Raw genomic sequence first — 18,676 nt, forward strand, 5'->3', positions numbered from 1 at the left:
AAAGGACCTTAATACATCCTTGTTTCTTCCTTGCATAGATAAATGTCATTTTATTTGCTTTCATCCATGTATATTATATCCATTTTGCGGCAGTCCCGTGGGCTGAGGATAACGGCATGAACCCGAAGTTAACGTCAAATCCTGTCCCGTGCCACAGAGTCTGCATCTGTTGCATCGAGTCTTGTTTGATATAATTTCTGTCTCAAAGCCCGTTTAAGCTGTAAAAGCACAGTGGTTTGCATTGGTTTGATTTATCCAAATTTAAACGTTATGCAAATGCAATAGGCTATTAAATAAGTTTAAAAATCAGCCAAAAGGTTAATAAATATGTTTAGATATGGTTAAATATAATATTTTAATATTATATTTATTATTATTTTATATATAACACTGCCGCGCCCCCATGCGATAGTATCGTGTATCGGCGATCACACAGAGGGGCGATATGGCGATCTGAAAATTTCGTATGTCGCTCAGCACTAGTAGACAGACTAATTTTTGATTTTCAATAATTACTGTAGATTATGTATATGATTTTGATTGAGACATTGGATAAAACAGGTTCACTCAATTGCGGTTAGGTTTAAAAATAAAAAAAGAATAAAATTTTATAATCTAAAACAAATGTATGGCACATATAGTCTTCTCTTTATCCTAAATAACACTTTAAAATTTATTTGCAATTAAATGTATTATTAATGAGGAACAAAACGCTTGTTTTATCAAAAGTAGGAATTACTGCGATCTCATTAAGGTATTGTTATTCTTCACTGACTTGTATGTTTTAGGATTTCAAAGGTGTGTCCCCTATTATGTCAACATTGTCAGACATTTATAAAAATGTATTAAATTAGCCAGTATTGAGTTGTTGTAACTCTAAAAAGTCCCCCTCAGCATATTCAAATTTTGCATAGTATCTCAAGAGTAAAACATTAGGATAAGTCCTGGTTTGTCGACATTAAATTAGTTAGCAATAGTTGATCTGCACAGCAGCATATTTACCTGTTTGGTTGGCATGTTGCATTTGATGTGAGCAGATAAGCAGAAACAGGAACACGTGTATGTCTATTTGCAATCAATTGGACAGGTGTACCTTATAAAGTGGCCGGTGAATGTATGTGTGGCTGCACACGTGTGAATGTTGTGACGGTAGGAATAAACCGCACAACAACTACATCAAATAACCATAGGAAAAGTTCTTGACGCTATATGAAATTAATATCGTTTAGTTAACCATTGCCGTTTAAATAAAAAGTAAAAAAAAAATGTAGCATTTTTTTATTAATTTTTCACAGTTTAATTGGATAAAAAAACTCAAAGGTGTTAAACCCTTTGAGGGTAAGTTAATAGCAAGTACATTTTAGGGTGAAGTAAACTTTTAGGTGAAGTAAGTTTTAAATGTATGATGTTGACAATAAATGATGGCACTGTCAAAACAATGTTTAAAATAATTTAAAGTTGAGAGATTGTTATAAACTATAGCTCAGTACATGTAAAAAAAAAAATCTGTTTTTACTAAATGTTTTTGTACCGTTTTGTCTTATTTTACTACAGTTAAGATTATAGATCTATTATGTACTGTAAGATTTGTGTGCTGTAATGTAATTTCTAATTTGTTTTTGTTTTTCATGTTGATGAAACAATGGAATAGATTTCAAGGTAAGTTGAAATAATTGCAAAATGTTCATCATAATTTTAGGAAATTGTTAAACTGCAAGTTGTGGTACTTGGTAATGTTTTAAATAAATATGATACTATCAGTTTTATTCAAATAAAAGTCTATTTACAGTAAATGTAAATATTTGCACCAGCTTGTTACTAATAACCAAAACTTAAATATTTTAACATTCAGCAGCAGTAGTAATCCACAAAATATTAAATTTCGTTTTGTTTAGTATCATTGTTAATGATGTAGACCATGGCTATTCAATTAGTGGCCCACGGACTGAACTTGGCCCGCGAGGCAATTGGTTTCGGCCCTTTAAATAGTGTAAACAAGACATCAAAAATAAATTTTGTTCAGTCGAAAAATGGTTGCTATAGTTATGAAATGATGTGTATCTGTTTAATATAGCACGAGCTGCACAGAGAGTGAGTCACCTGACATTGAGTAGCGGGAGCAGCCGAAAACATTTAGATACTTAAGCTTCAAGGCAATGTGCGTGCACAAGCAAAGCAATGCGCTTGTGCCTTCCAGACTCCCCAAGTACAAAATATCTCGGGCCGTAGTGATAAGAGTTGTGCGTGGCATTCTGATGATAACAACAGTTTGAGTACTTGCCTAATATAAAGCTTAAATTTACATTAGACGTGATAACCGTGAAACCATGTTTTTTTTTTTTTTCAAACTATATAATCGTACAACCAAAATTGTTGCATACCTAATTGAAATACAACATTTGAGTGTTTGTAAAAAAAAAAAAGCCAGTTGTGTAATGCACTGATATTATATGATTTCAAAATGCAATATATTAACATTTTAATGTAGAAAAATACAATATGGGTGTCCTATGCCATGTTCAGACTGTATGATTTTTCAAAGTAGTCGTGTCATGGATGTTTTCACACTGCATGACTATCTGGGCTTGCGTTTTGTCATTGCTGTTTTTACACTGTAGCATGGATCGGCGACAGGCTTACACACTGCATGAGTTTACAATAGAAAGAATTGCCGACAACTTTGTCCAAACTACAACTCACAACCAAACACACGTGAGAAGTGACATGGAAACAATGCCAAGTCACGTAATATATGTTTCGTTATTAACTACATAATGATAAAGAGTACGGTAGAAATGTACATATTTGCTCACCTAGCTTTTGAAGGGAATTGGCAATTTCTCAGCTCAGATGACATGTCAAACACGGTTTTTCTGCTAAATTTCCACTAGCTTTTCCTCCATTTCTTGGGTCCAAATCAACAGAAAATGAGTGCTTTTAAATTCTTCCCTAAGCTCCCGCTGGCCTGCAAGTACCCATGCAAGTGGATGCTGCTCTCTCATTGGCTGTAGGTGATCGCAGTTGTTATTTTCAGTCAAAACTCTTTTCACACGCCATGATTTGAATCCCTGACAGCTCCAGACATTTAGCACGTCAAATATCTCACGGCTGTCGGTGTCCTTGATAGTTCATACTGTGTGATTGTCACTCACATGAATGAGTACTAATTTGACTGTGATTTCAGCCATTTGTCGGCGATTTCTCAAAAGCTATCAGCGAGTCAAAATCAAGGCTAAAATCATGCAGTCTGAACTGTGCATTAAGGAGCAAAAATAAAGCATATGGGCTCTTGTATGCTGTTGTGTTTTCACTCATATTTGAAGTCATATCTCTCCGGCCTTTTATTTGGGATGCTTTTTATGATCTGGCCCCCATGACAAACTAAATAAATAGCCCTGATATAGACTTAGGGCTGGCCGATAATTTGATATAGATAATTGTCACAATAAATATTTTTTTCGGTAATACGATAATGACAGTTTGATAATTGGTCAATAATATTTACGCAGTATGCAGTTTATGCATAGTTAATTATTTGCAGCCTGCCTTTCCGAGTGCCGCATGCAGAATACAAGTTAACAGTCATATAGTGTTTGTTGCACTTGCAGTAAGAAAAAAAAAAAAAGGTCACAGACATTGACAAGAAACGTCACTAGACTTCAGTAGTCTTGAGCTACTTCGTTTTTTTGCAATCCAACACAAAACAGCAACGTGCAGTGAAAACTGCAGACAACTTTTGTAATCAAAAGCAAAAAACACCACAGACCTGTTTCATCATTTAAAACAATGCCACCCTTATGAAGATGCAATGAAATTACAGACCCAAACAAGTGTTGGTAAACCAACTACCCAGCAGAGTCTCATGTCATCATTCTCGAAAGCCGTGCCTTACGAGAAAAAAAAAAAAAAGACAGAAGATATGACTGATAACACAATCTCAAAGAACACTTAAAGCTTTTATATATTTATATATATATATATATATATATATATATATATATATATATATATATATATATAATTGTTGAATCGAGCTTAAAGTAATTTCCGCTGAGGTATAAGCTTTCAGAAAGAGAGAGAGTTTAGCAGCTCTAGTATTCAATATTTGGTATTTCACTATTTTAAGTAATTGTTTTTAGGTGGGTATTAATCAAATTGCACATTATCTAAAAAGTGTTTGAAATTTGGAATGTTTGCTACAGGTGCATACTGCATTTTTGAAGTTAATGTCTCATATAATATTAATTTAACATTTAAATTTGATCAATTGGGGGGGGATTATCATTTTTATTATTATATATACATTTATATATATATATATATATATATATATATATATATATATATATATATATATATCTCTTTGAAAATGTGTCTTTTTGAAACTAATTTCGTTTTGTATAATGTGTAACTTAATTTTGATGTATATTCTGTTGGTTGGTTATCTATAGCATAAACAAGAATTAATAACATCTGAGGTGAAGCGAGGTGAACACAAGCCCCGCTATATGCTTTAGCGCCAAAACAATCCATCAAACTATGTTCACGGTTTCGTTTCAATTCAGTAACGAAGCACGATTTGAGCAGCATGAGCTATACAGTCTTTGCAGGCTATTCGCAGCACTTATAGTATTGTTAGATTACCTCGGAAGATTAAACGCAATCTGAAGGATAATAACTAGGAGGCATGTGTCAACGGAGACGCTCCCCGCATATCTCGCCATGATGCGCGCTTTATAAAATGAGTGTCCTAGTCCCATATTCGTGCCAGTCTGTCAGATAAAATTTGTGAAAACATCCGCAGATATAAAGAAGATCTTTAACGGAGAAAATTCTGTGACCATTAACTCGCCTTTAACTTGTTCAAAACTTAATTTTTTCTGACGTTGAACAATAATATCCAATAACTTATGTCTTTAATTGTTGAAAACTTGAATAGTAATTGCTAAATTAAGATTATTCTTTTGCTTATTTTATTTATATTGTCAGACAGTAAAACATTTTACAAAATGTGTTAAATCAGCTGCACAAAGTTATTGGTATGCTGAAAATCCTATAAAATCGATAGATATAAAGATTTTACGTCTATCGTGATAAATATCGATATCGACTGGTATGAAAAAAAGATTATCGTAATTTTTTTTTTCCATATTGCTCAGCTCTATGTAGACTTCATCATAACTGACTTACTGGTGTTTCATGAAATAGTTAATTGTTTGTAGCAGTGGAGGCAAACATAGTTTCTTAAGGTTCAGAGCTCTGCATAGTTTTGTTTTAACCCTGTTTAATTCAATATTTGGTAGAAAATACATTTAAAATAAAAATTAATAAATAAATAAAAATGATATAGAAAATTATCTTTGTGATTTCAAGTGCACTTCAAGAAACAGTAAGTGATATAGTTTACATTTTTAAAACATTTTGCATTATGGGGTATATAATGTGCTGCAATTACCACAGCTGTTGTGCACACAACATATATACAGTGTACATGCATACATTTTTTATTTAATTATTTGTTGACATCTTGTTATATTTGCTGTGTTAGTAGATTACTAAAGTCAACATTAGATGCACATGTCTGTTTGTGCTTGCGAATGTTGTAAGTTGTAATGTTGTTTGCAAAACCAAATACCTGTAACCAAATAAATTCCTGCTTCGGTCTTAACTTTTTCCTATTTATACAGAAACCCACTTTGATCAAGCAGGTAGAAGCAGCATATTTGCTACAGCTACAGTTCCCTGCGATGCAAAAATGTACCTTTTAGCAAAGTAAAAATCAATGATCTGATAATTTAATCTGAAACTCACACACATTTTGGACTGAGTACTTATTATGCACATTGATAAAAGGGTAAAATTTGACCGGCATAAATGTAGAAGGAGACAGAAATAAAATGACATGTAACTTTACGGTATTACCAGTTAATGTGAAATTAAAACATAAGTTTGTGCTATTTAAAAAAAAAATTATTTTCATCGGGATGACCTGATGGTTTGCCCCTTCCATGTTTATCATTGTGCACAAGAAGAAGCAATAACTGCTTTATTCCTGATGTCATTCAGGGATGTTATTTTAGACCTATCTAGGCTATTGTGTATTTAACATAATATCATGTAGTCCTATAATGTGCATTTGAGGAAGCTACTGATTATGAAATCACTTTGAATGCGTGTGTGGCTGTGCACTTTTTCTGCTTTCACAATTGCCTATCACGACCATGTGTGCTGTATGTACATTATAAATAAAGCCAGGACACACATTTGTTATCCTCTGCAATTCATCTGTTCTTATGTTACTTATTTAGTGCTACAGCCAGGCACCCCAAGTTTCATACCTAAAGTTTACATATTACAAATTTACAACTATAAATTTTATAATTTATTACAACTATTAAAAACGGGGAATACGCTTAAGGGATAGTACAATTAATTAACTTTTTAGCAATGTATTATATATTTTCTGGGTGAAATGATGAAGATTATTAGGCTACTCAATTCAACTGCACTTTATATTTTAAGGCTTTTAATTAACTTAATTTGAACTGTTTTACTCGATTGTTGACTTGTAGTTTATTTATCGCATGGAATAAAGAGTCTACTAAATTACAGGAAAGTGTATATTCTGTGGACACAGAGCACTAAACCAAGTTAGTGGCGACATCTAGTGGCAGTGGAAGGTGGTTACTCCCTACATTAAAGTACTTCTGTACAAACCTATTAAATATTACCTAAATTACTATTAAACTGCTAAACACTAAATCTGATGAAACAAAACATTTAACTTAAATTGTCTTATTACTATCTATTATATATATTATTATTATCTATCTCTCTCTCTCTCCCTCTCTCTCTCTCTCTCTCTCTCTCTCTCTATATATATATATATATATATATATATATATATATATACACATACATACACATCTCATCTTCCTTTTTTGTCATAAGCTGATCACATGCTTGTTATATGCAATTGTCTGCATTACGATTTGTTAGTATGCGATTAATTTTTGCTATTCTCTGTGCAGATGCCTCGTACAAAAGGCTCTCAGCGATCCAAGGCTGCCAAGAAGAGGATAGCAGACCGGCTGGCTGCTGATCCTGAAGAGGTCCTGCCACCTCTTAAAAAAATGGCAGAAATACCTGAACGTTGTGTGTATCACAACGGCAAAAAAAACTCTGACAAAAGAAATGACAAAGGAAAAAATGACAAAGGAAAAAATGACACAAAGAATGATGCAAAAATGCCTGAAAAATACGCTCAAAGTCTCTTTCACCTAAACTCTCCTCTAAACCCTCTACCTAAAGTCTACTCTGATCCCAAGCCTGATCCTAAGCCTGAACAACATACTGAGATAACTATGAATGCTGTTTCTGAATTATCTCCACAGACTTCCATCATCAGAGGCTCTTTCCATCAAGGAGATATCTACTTCGGCCAGAATATGGGAAAGCAATGTGGTGCAAACAGTTTAATTGCAATTGTGATGTGTAAGATGAAAAGTGTTTTGCAGTGGAGCTCGAGTGATCTGGATTCTGTTCTGCTGAATGGTGATGAGCTGTACAGCGCCATGAAAAATGCTGGAAAAATCAACGATCCTGGACGAGGCTATATACGCGTTGATGAGCTGCCTGACACACACACAATAAATGATTGTACATTTTCAATAAAATATGATCAAACATTGTCTGGCCTTTTTGGTGTTGATGAATATGCAGAAGGTTTGCAAGGTTTTGCTATGTCTCTTGATGAAGCAGTGAATCAAGCTTTTCAGATGTGTGATGCATGTTTGGTAAATATTAATCTAAACATCTGTGCTGTTGTGAGACAACATTCCTGGTTTGCTGTAATAGATTCCCATTCACGCAGCTCTGATGGTACGTGTGCAACAGAAGGTAAAAGCTTAGTGGCATTTTATCCCAACATGGAGTGTCTGCTCATCCATCTCAAAAAACTTGGTGAGTCACTGTATGCAAACAACAGTCCCTTTGAGGTAACTGGCGTCAAGGCAAGTATAATAGCCGATGGTGAACGTGTTGAAAATGTAAAGCTGTCCGTGTGTGATGCAGTCTTGGAAAACGAAACTGAAATGCAACCTGATACAGTCCGTAGTAGCTGTGCAACGAACTTGAGCACAGGTGAAAATCATCAATTGGGATTGCATTCTGCATGTCGAACAAATGAAGACGCAGGTGATGTTGAATTCATTTTTCAAACAGATGGTGTCTCCTTTCAGTTTAGTCCGTTAACCATGCAGCAAGAAAAACACATTTGCTTAAAGCTATACTTGGTGCACAATGAAAAGGAACAATATCATTCAGATGCAATTGAAATGACTGAGCCTTGTCAAACAAAAAGTATTGTGGGTGATGGAAATTGCTTTTTTAGGGCTTTAACGTATGCCATAACAGGAAATGAAGTTGAACACAGAAAATGCCGGCTAAGTGTTGTTAATTACATTTTGCAGAATGAGCAGAAGTATAATAAGTTTCTTAGACATGGACACAGTTCTGTACCAGAATATATTGCTAAATCCAAAATGAGATTTCTGGGAACGTGGGCTACCGAACTTGAGATACAGGCTGCTTGTGACTTGATTGGTGCAGACATTTTTACATACACTAGAGAGAAATGGCTAAAATTTTCATCTTCAGCAGTATTGTCAAATAGACGTGCTCATTTAAAGAATGGAATTTATTTAAAACATGTGAATAACTGTCATTATGAAGTCGTGATATGTGTGAAAACAAAAAATGGGACTTGTGCTGGTATTTGTGCATCATCACTTGAACGACCAACAAACAATGTAAGTTCAAAACCTTCTTTAGACCGTTGTAAGCTTCGTAAGCAGAAATTCCAATACAACAATGACATTGATTTGAAAGAAATGAAACGAAGAGATAGCAGTGTAAAATACAAAGAAAACGAAAAACATAGAGAGAAGGTTAAGGAATATAGTGTTACAAAATACAGAGAAAATAAAAGACATAAAGACATTGTCAAAGATTACAGTGTTGCAAAATACAGAGAAAATGAAAAACATAGAGAGAATGTCAAACAGTACAGTGTTACAAAATACAGAGTAAATGAAGAGCATAGAGAAAACGTCAAAGACTACAGTGTTACAAAATACAGAGAAAATGAAGAACATAGAGAATCTGTGCAGAAGTACAGCATTGAAAAATATAAGGTAAATGAAATTCACAAAAACATGGTAATAGATTACAACAAGCAGAAATATAAAAATGATATTAGTTTTGTTCAAAGTATTAAAATGAGAAATACTATAAGGCAACAGGAAGCAGAGAACAAAAGAAAAGAGATTGACTTTGTGATTGAACAGTTCAAAGAAAAAATATCTACAGGTCCTGAATATGTTTGTTCTGTCTGTCATCGATTCTGCTTCAAAACACAGGTCAAACACTGCAATAAAAACAAATATTTTCAAAAATCAGAGCATGTTGGACTTATTGCAGAAAAATGTATAACACTAAATTATCTTCATAAATGTAACAAACACTGTAGCCAAAATTGTGAACATATTGACAGTACAGCTGCATATCTATGGATTTGTCACACATGTGATCGAAAAATATGCGAAGGTAAAATTCCTGCTGAAAGTGTATCAAATAATCTTGGTTTAGACCCTATTCCTGTCGAATTAAGCTGTTTAAACTCTCTTGAGCAACATTTAATAGCAAAGCATATTCCATTCATGAAAATGCTGGCTTTACCTCGAGGAGGACAGAATGGAGTTCATGGACCTGTGACTTGCGTGCCATCTAATGTAACAGAAACTGTGGACGTTTTACCAAGATCAGAAAATAATGATTATATGATACAAGTAAAGCTTAAAAGGAAACTGACATATAAAGGGCATTATGAATATAAATTTGTGCATACTGAAAGGATAAAAACGGCAATTTCGTATTTAAACAAAACAAACAAGTGGTATACAGACGTGAAATTTAACAATAGTTGGATTAATACTTTGAGTAAAGTTGAGGAAGAACAGATCAATGATAAAAGTGATAAAATGGAGTTTGATTTAGACGTATGTCAGGATATGTGTGTTGATGAACAGCACAATACTGAAAATGAGGATGAAGAGATGACTGATGAAACCCTTCATGACCGACAACAGCATGGTTTGTTTATGGATACATGTTTACAACCAGTGGACATTGCACAAGAGATGTTAGATCAACATTTTGATGACATTATGTCACTTGCTCCAGCAGAAGGCAACAATCCAGTTAGAGTGTTAATGGATGAAACTAATGAAGCTAAATGTTTTCCGGTTCTCTTCCCAAAAGGAACAGGAACTTTTCATGACATAAGACCTGAAAAATTAACACTATCCAGGTACTTAAACAACAGAATCTTAAATGCAGATAGACGTTTTGCCCAAAACATGGATTATATATTTTATGGCCAATATTTGTCTGAGCTTAATCAAGTTGTCTCAAATGTTTCTATTGCTTTGAGGAAGGGTTATGATACAAATAATACAAAGATTACTCCAGAAACACTGACAAACAAAGACTCACTTCAAAAGATTTTACATGCTGATCAGGGTTATAAATTCTTAAAGCCAATAAGAGGGAGTCCTGTTTTTTGGCAATCTGTGCAAAAAGATTTGTTTGCAATGGTTCGGCAGCTTGGGATACCAACATGGTTTTGTTCATTTTCATCAGCTGACCTGCGATGGCCAGAGCTAATGCAAACTATTGTAAAACAAGAGGGCTGTCAAACTCCCGTTGATGAACTGGACTGGTCAGATAGATGTGGGATGCTTCAGCGAAATCCAGTAACTGCTGCCAGAATGTTTGATCACAGGTTTCATTGCTTTCTGAAAGATGTCATTATGTCACCAGCTGAACCAATTGGAAAAATAATAGATTATTTCTATCGAATAGAATTCCAACAGCGTGGATCACCACATACACATTGTTTGTTTTGGGTTGAAAATGCACCTCAAGTGGACCGAGATGCTGATAATGAAGTAGTAGCTTTTGTTGACCGCTATGTAACCTGTCAAATGCCAAGTGAAGATGAAAATGAAATGTATGAGACAGTGAGAAGTGTCCAACAACACAGCAAAAGACATTCAAAAACATGCAGAAAGAAAGGCACTACATGTAGATTTAACTTTCCACGACCACCCAGCGGAAATACATTCATCGTAAGAAACAGCCAGACTGAAAATGACAAAAAAGAAACTAAAGGTAAAAAACATAAAACTACAGGAAAAAAATCAAATAGCTTTAATGAAATATCAAAAGACCAGGCTAAAGCTGTTATGGAAAAAGTAAAAGAATGTTTGTTGAACAACGACACTCTGTATGAATCAACTGACGCTTTCTTTGCATCTATTGGTATAAATCAAGAGATTTTTGAAGCTGCTTATAATAAAATGACAAAGAAAACAACTGTTGTTTTGAAGAGGAAGCCTGCTGATGTATGGGTGAATCAATATAATCCAGATCTTTTACGTTGTTGGAATGCAAACATGGATATACAGTTTGTTGTGGATGCTTACTCATGTATAGTATATATAATTTCATATATTTCTAAAGCAGAGAGAGAAATGGGATTATTGTTGGCAAATGCTCAAAAAGAAGCACACAAGCAAGGAAATACAGACGCTAAACAGGCTTTAAGAAAACTTGGAAGTGTGTTTTTACATAATAGAGAAGTTTCAGCTCAAGAGAGTGTTTATCGTTTGACTAACATGAAACTTAAACAAGGCTCAAGGAAAGTGGTTTTTATTCCAACTGGTAGTAACACAATAAAAATGAGTCTACCATTAAACAACATCCATAAAAAAGCTAAATGTGGAGAAAGTAATGACATATGGATGACAAGCATTACAGAGAGATACAGAGCTCGTCCAAAAACAGAAGAGTTTTCAGAAATGTGTTTAGCAACATTTGCTTCAGAATACAGAGTTTTGTCTAAATCTGAAAACTGTTCAGAAAGAATAATACTGGAAAATGACATGGGGTTTGTGAGAAAAAGAACTCGCACAGACTTTGCAGTCGTACGATATGCTCGATTCTCACCTACTAAAAATCCAGAAAATTATTATCAAAGTATCTTAGAGTTATTTCTGCCTCATTTTTTCCAAAGTCAACTGAAACCAACAAATTTTACTTCCCATAAGGAATTTTATGACACTGGATTTGTTACAATACAAAAAAATCAGACTGAATCTGTGAAAATCCTAGTAGATACAAACATGTCAAAGTTTGAAAAAGAAGCAGAGACCATACAGAAAGCTGAAGATGATTTAGAACAATATGGACAAATGGAAGATGCTTGGGCTCAAATCTGTCCAGAAGCAGAACTTGAGCGTTTTGAATGTCTAGATAGTAAAAAACAACAGATCGAAATTGAGGAAGGTGATGATGTCATACCTGATCTACTACCAAATGCTGGTGTTTTTGAAACAGAGCAAAATCCATCTGTCATAGCAAAAAAAGATGCAGTGGCTTTAATGCGTTCTTTGAATGAAAAACAATCACAAATCTTTTATAAAGTGCGGCAATGGTGTTTAGCAAAAGTACAAGGTGAAAATCCAGATCCATTCCACGTGTTCATATCTGGTCCTGGAGGTGTTGGAAAGTCTATCCTGATTAAATCAATACACTATGAAACATCTCGCATCTTGTCAAAATTATCTGAAAACCCAGGTGAGACACATGTCTTATTAACAGCTCCGACTGGTGTTGCTGCTTACAATATTAATGCTGCAACTATACACAGCACTTTCTCGATTGGAACAACCGCTGCACTGCCTTATCAACCTCTTGGAGATGACAAAATTAATTCTTTAAGGGTCAAATTTGGAAACCTTCAAATATTAATAATTGATGAAATTTCAATGGTAGATCATAAACTTCTAGTTTATATTCATGGTAGATTGAGGCAAATCAAACAAACAGGAGATTTTAAATCATTCGGGGGTGTATCCATAATTGCATGTGGAGATATGTATCAGCTAGGTCCTGTGAAAGGAAAACCACTTTACACTGAACCAATGAACTGTGTTAATCTGTGGGAAACAAACTTCAGTTTCACAGAACTTACAGAAATTATGCGCCAAAAAGATAAACAATTTGCAGAGTTATTAAGTCGCTTAAGAGTACGTAAAAAAGATGAACCAATGATTGAAGCAGACGTTACTATGCTGAAAAACTGTGAAACAGGAGATGGTGATGAATCTTCAGATATCCACATTTATGCAACTAACAGTGAAGTTGATATGCACAACATAACAATGTTACATAAAGTATGCTCTGACACAGTTATTGTCAATGCACAGGACTTTGAGAGAAATGCTAAAACTGGCCGCATGGAAAGAAAAGATGGGTTTCATTTCAGAGTTCAAAATACTTCTTTAGAAAAATCACTTGAATTAGCTGTCGATGCTCGAATAATGTTACTGAAAAACATTAATGTTTCAGATGGTCTTGTAAATGGAGTTTTTGGGACAATTAAAGACTTTTGTTATAAAGATGAAATTGAAACATTTCCATCAAAAATATATGTTGAATTTGATGATGAGCGAGTTGGTAAAGAAGCAAGAAAGAAAAATCCATGTTTAAAACCTGGTCTGGAAAAATGCACACCAATTGAACCTGAGGAAGAGAAGGTAACCAGCAGTGGTGGTGTCAGAAGACAGTTTCCTCTAAGATTAGCCTGGGCATGCACCGTTCACAAAGTACAAGGACTAACATTAGACAAAGCAGTTGTTTCAATGAAAAAAATATTTGCTCCAGGACAAGCATATGTAGCATTAAGCCGAGTGACAAGTATTGATGGACTCATAATTGAAGATTTTAATGAGAAAGTTATTTTTGCTAAAGACAACATTGAGAAAGCTCTACAAAGTATGCCTCCATTCATTTTTCCATGTAAAACAACAGGAAGTTTTAAATTTACTATAATGTTACACAATGTTGAAGGATTAATCCCACATATACTAGATATCCGACAAGATAACAGATATGTTGAAGCAGATATGATATGTGTAACGGAAACATGGCTAACATCAAATTATTCAGAGCATGCAGTCACTGTTGCTGGATACAATTTCCATTCCAAACCTCGAAGCACTGCATATGACACAAGTCAGGATTTTTTTGCTCAACTAAAAGAGGAAAATCGTGGTGGTGTTGGCATATATCACAGAGAAGAAATAAAAGTTGCTGTAGTTGATTTACCATGCATTAACATTGAATGTCTCATGTGCAATATACAACATTCAAACACAACTGTAGCAGTCGTATACAGACCACCAAAATATACTTTACCATTGTTTACAGACAATTTTATGAACTTGGTTAATCACATAAACAGCTTATCAGGTGGTAAAATAATTCTAGGAGACTTCAATGAGAACCTACTTGATAAATCCTTCATTCATAATGTCATGCAGGATTTTGGGTTCACACAAATAGTTAAAAGTGTAACAACTGAATATGGCACATTAATTGACCATGTATACATTAAAGATGTTGAGTTACATAAAATTAAGACTGAGATTATGCCCACATATTTCAGCTGTCATGAATGTGTTGTGATAAAATGGTCGATGTAATCTGTCCATAAAATGGGGGGAGGGGGATACAGAGGTGAATACAAGAAGTGGACAGCCTCTGTGGGAATTTATGCTGCCTTCACATGCTACCAGATAAATTAAAATTAAAACCAAGATTATAACCATATAAGAAACGTGATATTGGTTAAAAAATAAATTTAGTCACAAAAATGAAAATATTTCTGGTGGCATGTGAAGGCAGCATAAATGAATGGGGATTTTAGTAAATGCTGCCTTCACATGCTACCAGACAGTATTGTAAATTCCAGCTTCCTAGCATAAAATGTCATATGCAAGGACAATACAATATTTGTTATACAAAAATACTGAAATGTGTTTTGTTTTCAAGCTAAATCTTTTAGACAAAGAATTCAACAATCTTTCATTATAAAACAAACAAATAAACAATAGTAATTATAAAATACAAATAGAAATGAATAAAAAAAAAATAACTAAATCACACTTAAAAGACTTCAGAACAAGAAGTATGAAATTTCTGGTAGCATGTGAAGGCAGCTTGCACATTCATCTAGTTAAGTGCCCACCAGACACACTACAAGGCACTCTACACATCACATCTGCCACTGAACTGAACTATATATTTCCCGAACTGGTTACTGCCACCACCAGAGCCACAGCTGAAAGACCTCCAGCAGCCTGACCTGCCATGACTTCTGATTCTGACCCTCCTGACCCGCATGTTTCCTGACCCAAAATACCAAATTGACCTGTGTGATCTGAATCGCCAGTGCCTCCAGAACCATAGCTACCTGATCCACCAGGGATGTCTGACCTGCCTGTGCCTCCTGACCCAGAGCCACCTCATCCACCAGAGTTGTCGGACCTGTCTGTGCCTTCTGACCCAGAGCCCACAGATCTGTTACAGCTCCACAATATAGAGCCTCGGCAGCTCCACGTTCCAAGGTTGCCACCTGATCCACCAGGGTTATCTGACCTGCCTGTGCCTCCAGACCCAAAGTCCCCAGATCTGCAACAGCTCCACAATCCAGAGCCTCGGCAGCTTCACGTTCCAACGTCGCCACCTGATCCACCAGGGTTATCTGATCTGCCTGTGCCTCATCACCCAAAGGCCCCAAATACATTACAGCTCCACAATCCAGAGCCTCAACAGCTCCACGCTCCAAAGTTGCCACCTGATACACCAGGATTATCTGACCTGCCTGTGCCTCCTGACCCAGAGTCCACAGATCTGCTACAGCTCAAGAATCCAGAGCCTTAGCAACTCCAAGCTCTAAGGTTGCCACCTGATCCACCAGGATTGTCTGACATGCCTGTGTGTTCTGACCCAGAGCCCCCAAATCTGCTTGAGCTCCACAATCCACAACCTTAGCAGCTTCATGCTGCACGGCCTCCGCAGCTCCATGCTCCAGGGCCTCTACAGCTCCACTCTCCAAACTCACCTGCACTGCACTCATCTGCCTCTGCTTCACCTCCCTCCTGAACTGTTCACAAAGCATCTGGAAGTCTCACCTTGTGGGGAGGATATTTCAAAGTCACGCAGTTGAGTGCCCACTAGACATACTAGAGGGCACTAAACACATCACATCTGCCACTGGACTGAACTACATATCCCATTGTGCACTGACAACAGTTTCAGATGTCCTCTTGATTACACAATTACAGCTAAAGCTCGTCATGACTGATGCTTGGACTATGTATATATTTATATACAAACACACACACACACATCTGTTGTTGATTCTTGTTTCCAGATTGTATATTTCTAAGCATTTTCCTAGTCTTACATTACCATATTTTCACACTTTGTTTGTCAAAAATATTTATTTTTCTGCCTACTTCATCCTTTTTACCTGTCAAACCAACTACTCTTTGGATTATCTGTATGATACCATCTGCACCAATTTTGCCTGCTTGACCAATTTTAAATAAACAGCATTTGGACCTGACACATTGTTACAGTCACATTGCTGTTCTTTTTCACAATATTAGTTGTTGTTAAGGCCAAATACAGTATGATTTTTCACTTTAATTTGAACCTTTTAATTGTAGTTATTAATTAATTTAGGTTAGTTGATGTCTGTTTCAAACATGTATTTTTGGGGTGGGAAAACACTTTGTTGTAAGTTATTCAAGAACTCATAAAAAAGTAAAGTAATTTAGTTTTTTCGACATGTTTTATAATAATTACATTAATGGCATTATTATCAAGTAATATTTATATATAAACTCTATAAATCTTCAAATATAATATTACTCAATTGTAAATTCATAATCATAATATAACAAAACTGGGAAAAAATAATGTTTGTATATTAATTAGTAAGCCTTGACAATTACATTTTAAACAAAACAACAGTGATTTAGTAAACAATTGCAATGTTCTTGATTGCTATTCCACTGACTCTAAACTGTTAACAAAGTTAACAGGTCTATTAGTAACCAAAAAGTTTTCTTTTGCTGCATTCTAGTGGTGGTAATGGTGATTTCTAGCAATGATTAATAATGAAAAAATGTTTTTATAAACTTATTATCAGTTGATAAATTTAAAATTGAGCAAATTTGTTTACACAAATCAAATGTCAAATGTGCTTAAATATGTGTGTGACGTTCATATTTCTGTTTCAATGTACTTCTTTTGTTGTTGTACTTCTTTTGTTACAATGTCTTTCAGAAGAGCTTTCCAGAATGAATATATCTAACTGCATGTCAAATTAAGTTAATCGGATAAAAGGTTACTCAGACACAATGATTTTTCAATGCATTGCTCCACAATGTGGTCAGTATCTAAAAGTATTATGCTATAACTCTAGATTGACCTCTTGCATATGTGCAACAAGTTTGGTGAATATATTTTAATTAATTCATGAGTTATGGCTATTTTAGCTCTTCCCAACAAAAATGACAAAAAAAAAAAAAAAAACAGTGAAATAAGCTATTAGTGATCTCCTACTGCCATCTAGCGGCCATGGTGTAATTTATTTATGTGATTACGACCATTTTGGTGAGCACAAATATAAATTCCTTCTATGAATGAGCATGTTAAAACTATATAAAATAAAAATGTAGTATTTATTAAAATAATTAAAAATCTACAGAGTAAAAAGTGTGACAAGCTTTGAATAAATGTGATCTTAAATGCATTAACTGTGTTCAGGCCATGTCAGTTTGGGATTCAGAATGCATCATATTACTTTACATTCTTTGCTGCAGAGCAGTAAAAAACAATAAGTGGTCTGTTACTGCCATCTAGTGGCCACAGTTGTGATTTTTTATGCATTTTTTTAAAAAACAAGGTGTTTAATCATAGAACCAGTTTTGCCAATTAGAATTATTATGAAGAGGTTAACTGGGACTAAATTAGATGTTTAATGCATAACAGTGTTTACATCATGTCAAAATGTGATTCAGAATTATCCTAAATTTTATAGATTGAGCTAACAAATGTTTGATAAAACATTCCAGAAATGCAACTTCAGTTTTTACATATTGACAAATTTCTTATGAACATTTCGAGTGACCGCTTTTATGTCAAAGTGACCAGTGTAAACAGCCCTATGATATAATGTGCAGATTGAGTCATGGCACCTTAGACAGACACGGCATGTCAAATTTTAAGTTAATCAGATAAATGGTTACTCAGATTCAGTGATTTTACAATGTATAGCGCCAGCATGTGGCCAATGTCTATGAGTTTCATGCTATGAGCTTAGACTGACCTCTTGCATATGTGTAACAAGTTTGGTGAAGATATTTTAATTCATTCATGAGTTATGGCTATTTTAGCTCTTCTTAATAAAAATGACAAAAGAGCAGCGAATAAGCTATTAGTGATCTCTAGTGATCTCATCTAGTGGCCACAGTGTAATTTATTTATGTGATTACAGCCATTTAGGTGTGAATAAACATATCCCTTCTATGATTGAGCATGTTCTAACTATATAAAATAAAAATTTTGTATTTTATTAAAATAATTAAAAATCTACAGAGTAAAATGTGTGACAAGCTTTGACTAAATTTGATCTTAAATGCATTAACTGTGTTCATGTCATGTCAGTTTGGGATTCAGAATGCATTACATAACATTA

The 18,676-nt window shown here is 34.7% G+C and overlaps 1 protein-coding gene and 1 long non-coding RNA gene across 2 annotated transcripts; one reads left to right on the plus strand and one right to left on the minus strand.

Moving 5' to 3' along the window:
- Positions 1-1,582: 1,582 nt before the first annotated feature.
- LOC147837998 (uncharacterized) lies at positions 1,583-7,691 on the plus strand. The gene is made up of 2 exons (XR_015525476.1): positions 1,583-1,659; positions 7,032-7,691. It is a non-coding gene; the product is annotated as an uncharacterized LOC147837998 (long non-coding RNA).
- Positions 7,692-10,555: 2,864 nt separating this feature from the next.
- LOC147837999 (uncharacterized) lies at positions 10,556-16,538 on the minus strand. The gene is made up of 3 exons (XM_087310225.1): positions 16,081-16,538; positions 15,431-15,763; positions 10,556-15,379 (listed from the first exon to the last, which is right to left on the minus strand). The coding sequence occupies exons 2-3, from the start codon at positions 15,710-15,712 to the stop codon at positions 15,224-15,226; spliced, it is 438 nt and encodes a 145-aa protein (XP_087166351.1). The 5' UTR covers positions 15,713-15,763; positions 16,081-16,538; the 3' UTR covers positions 10,556-15,223.
- Between the last annotated feature and the right edge of the window lie 2,138 nt (positions 16,539-18,676).

Source organism: Danio rerio, chromosome 24 (genome assembly GCF_052040795.2).
Source record: "Danio rerio strain M-AB ecotype USA chromosome 24, GRCz13ab, whole genome shotgun sequence".
Classification (NCBI taxonomy): Eukaryota; Metazoa; Chordata; class Actinopteri; order Cypriniformes; family Danionidae; genus Danio; species Danio rerio.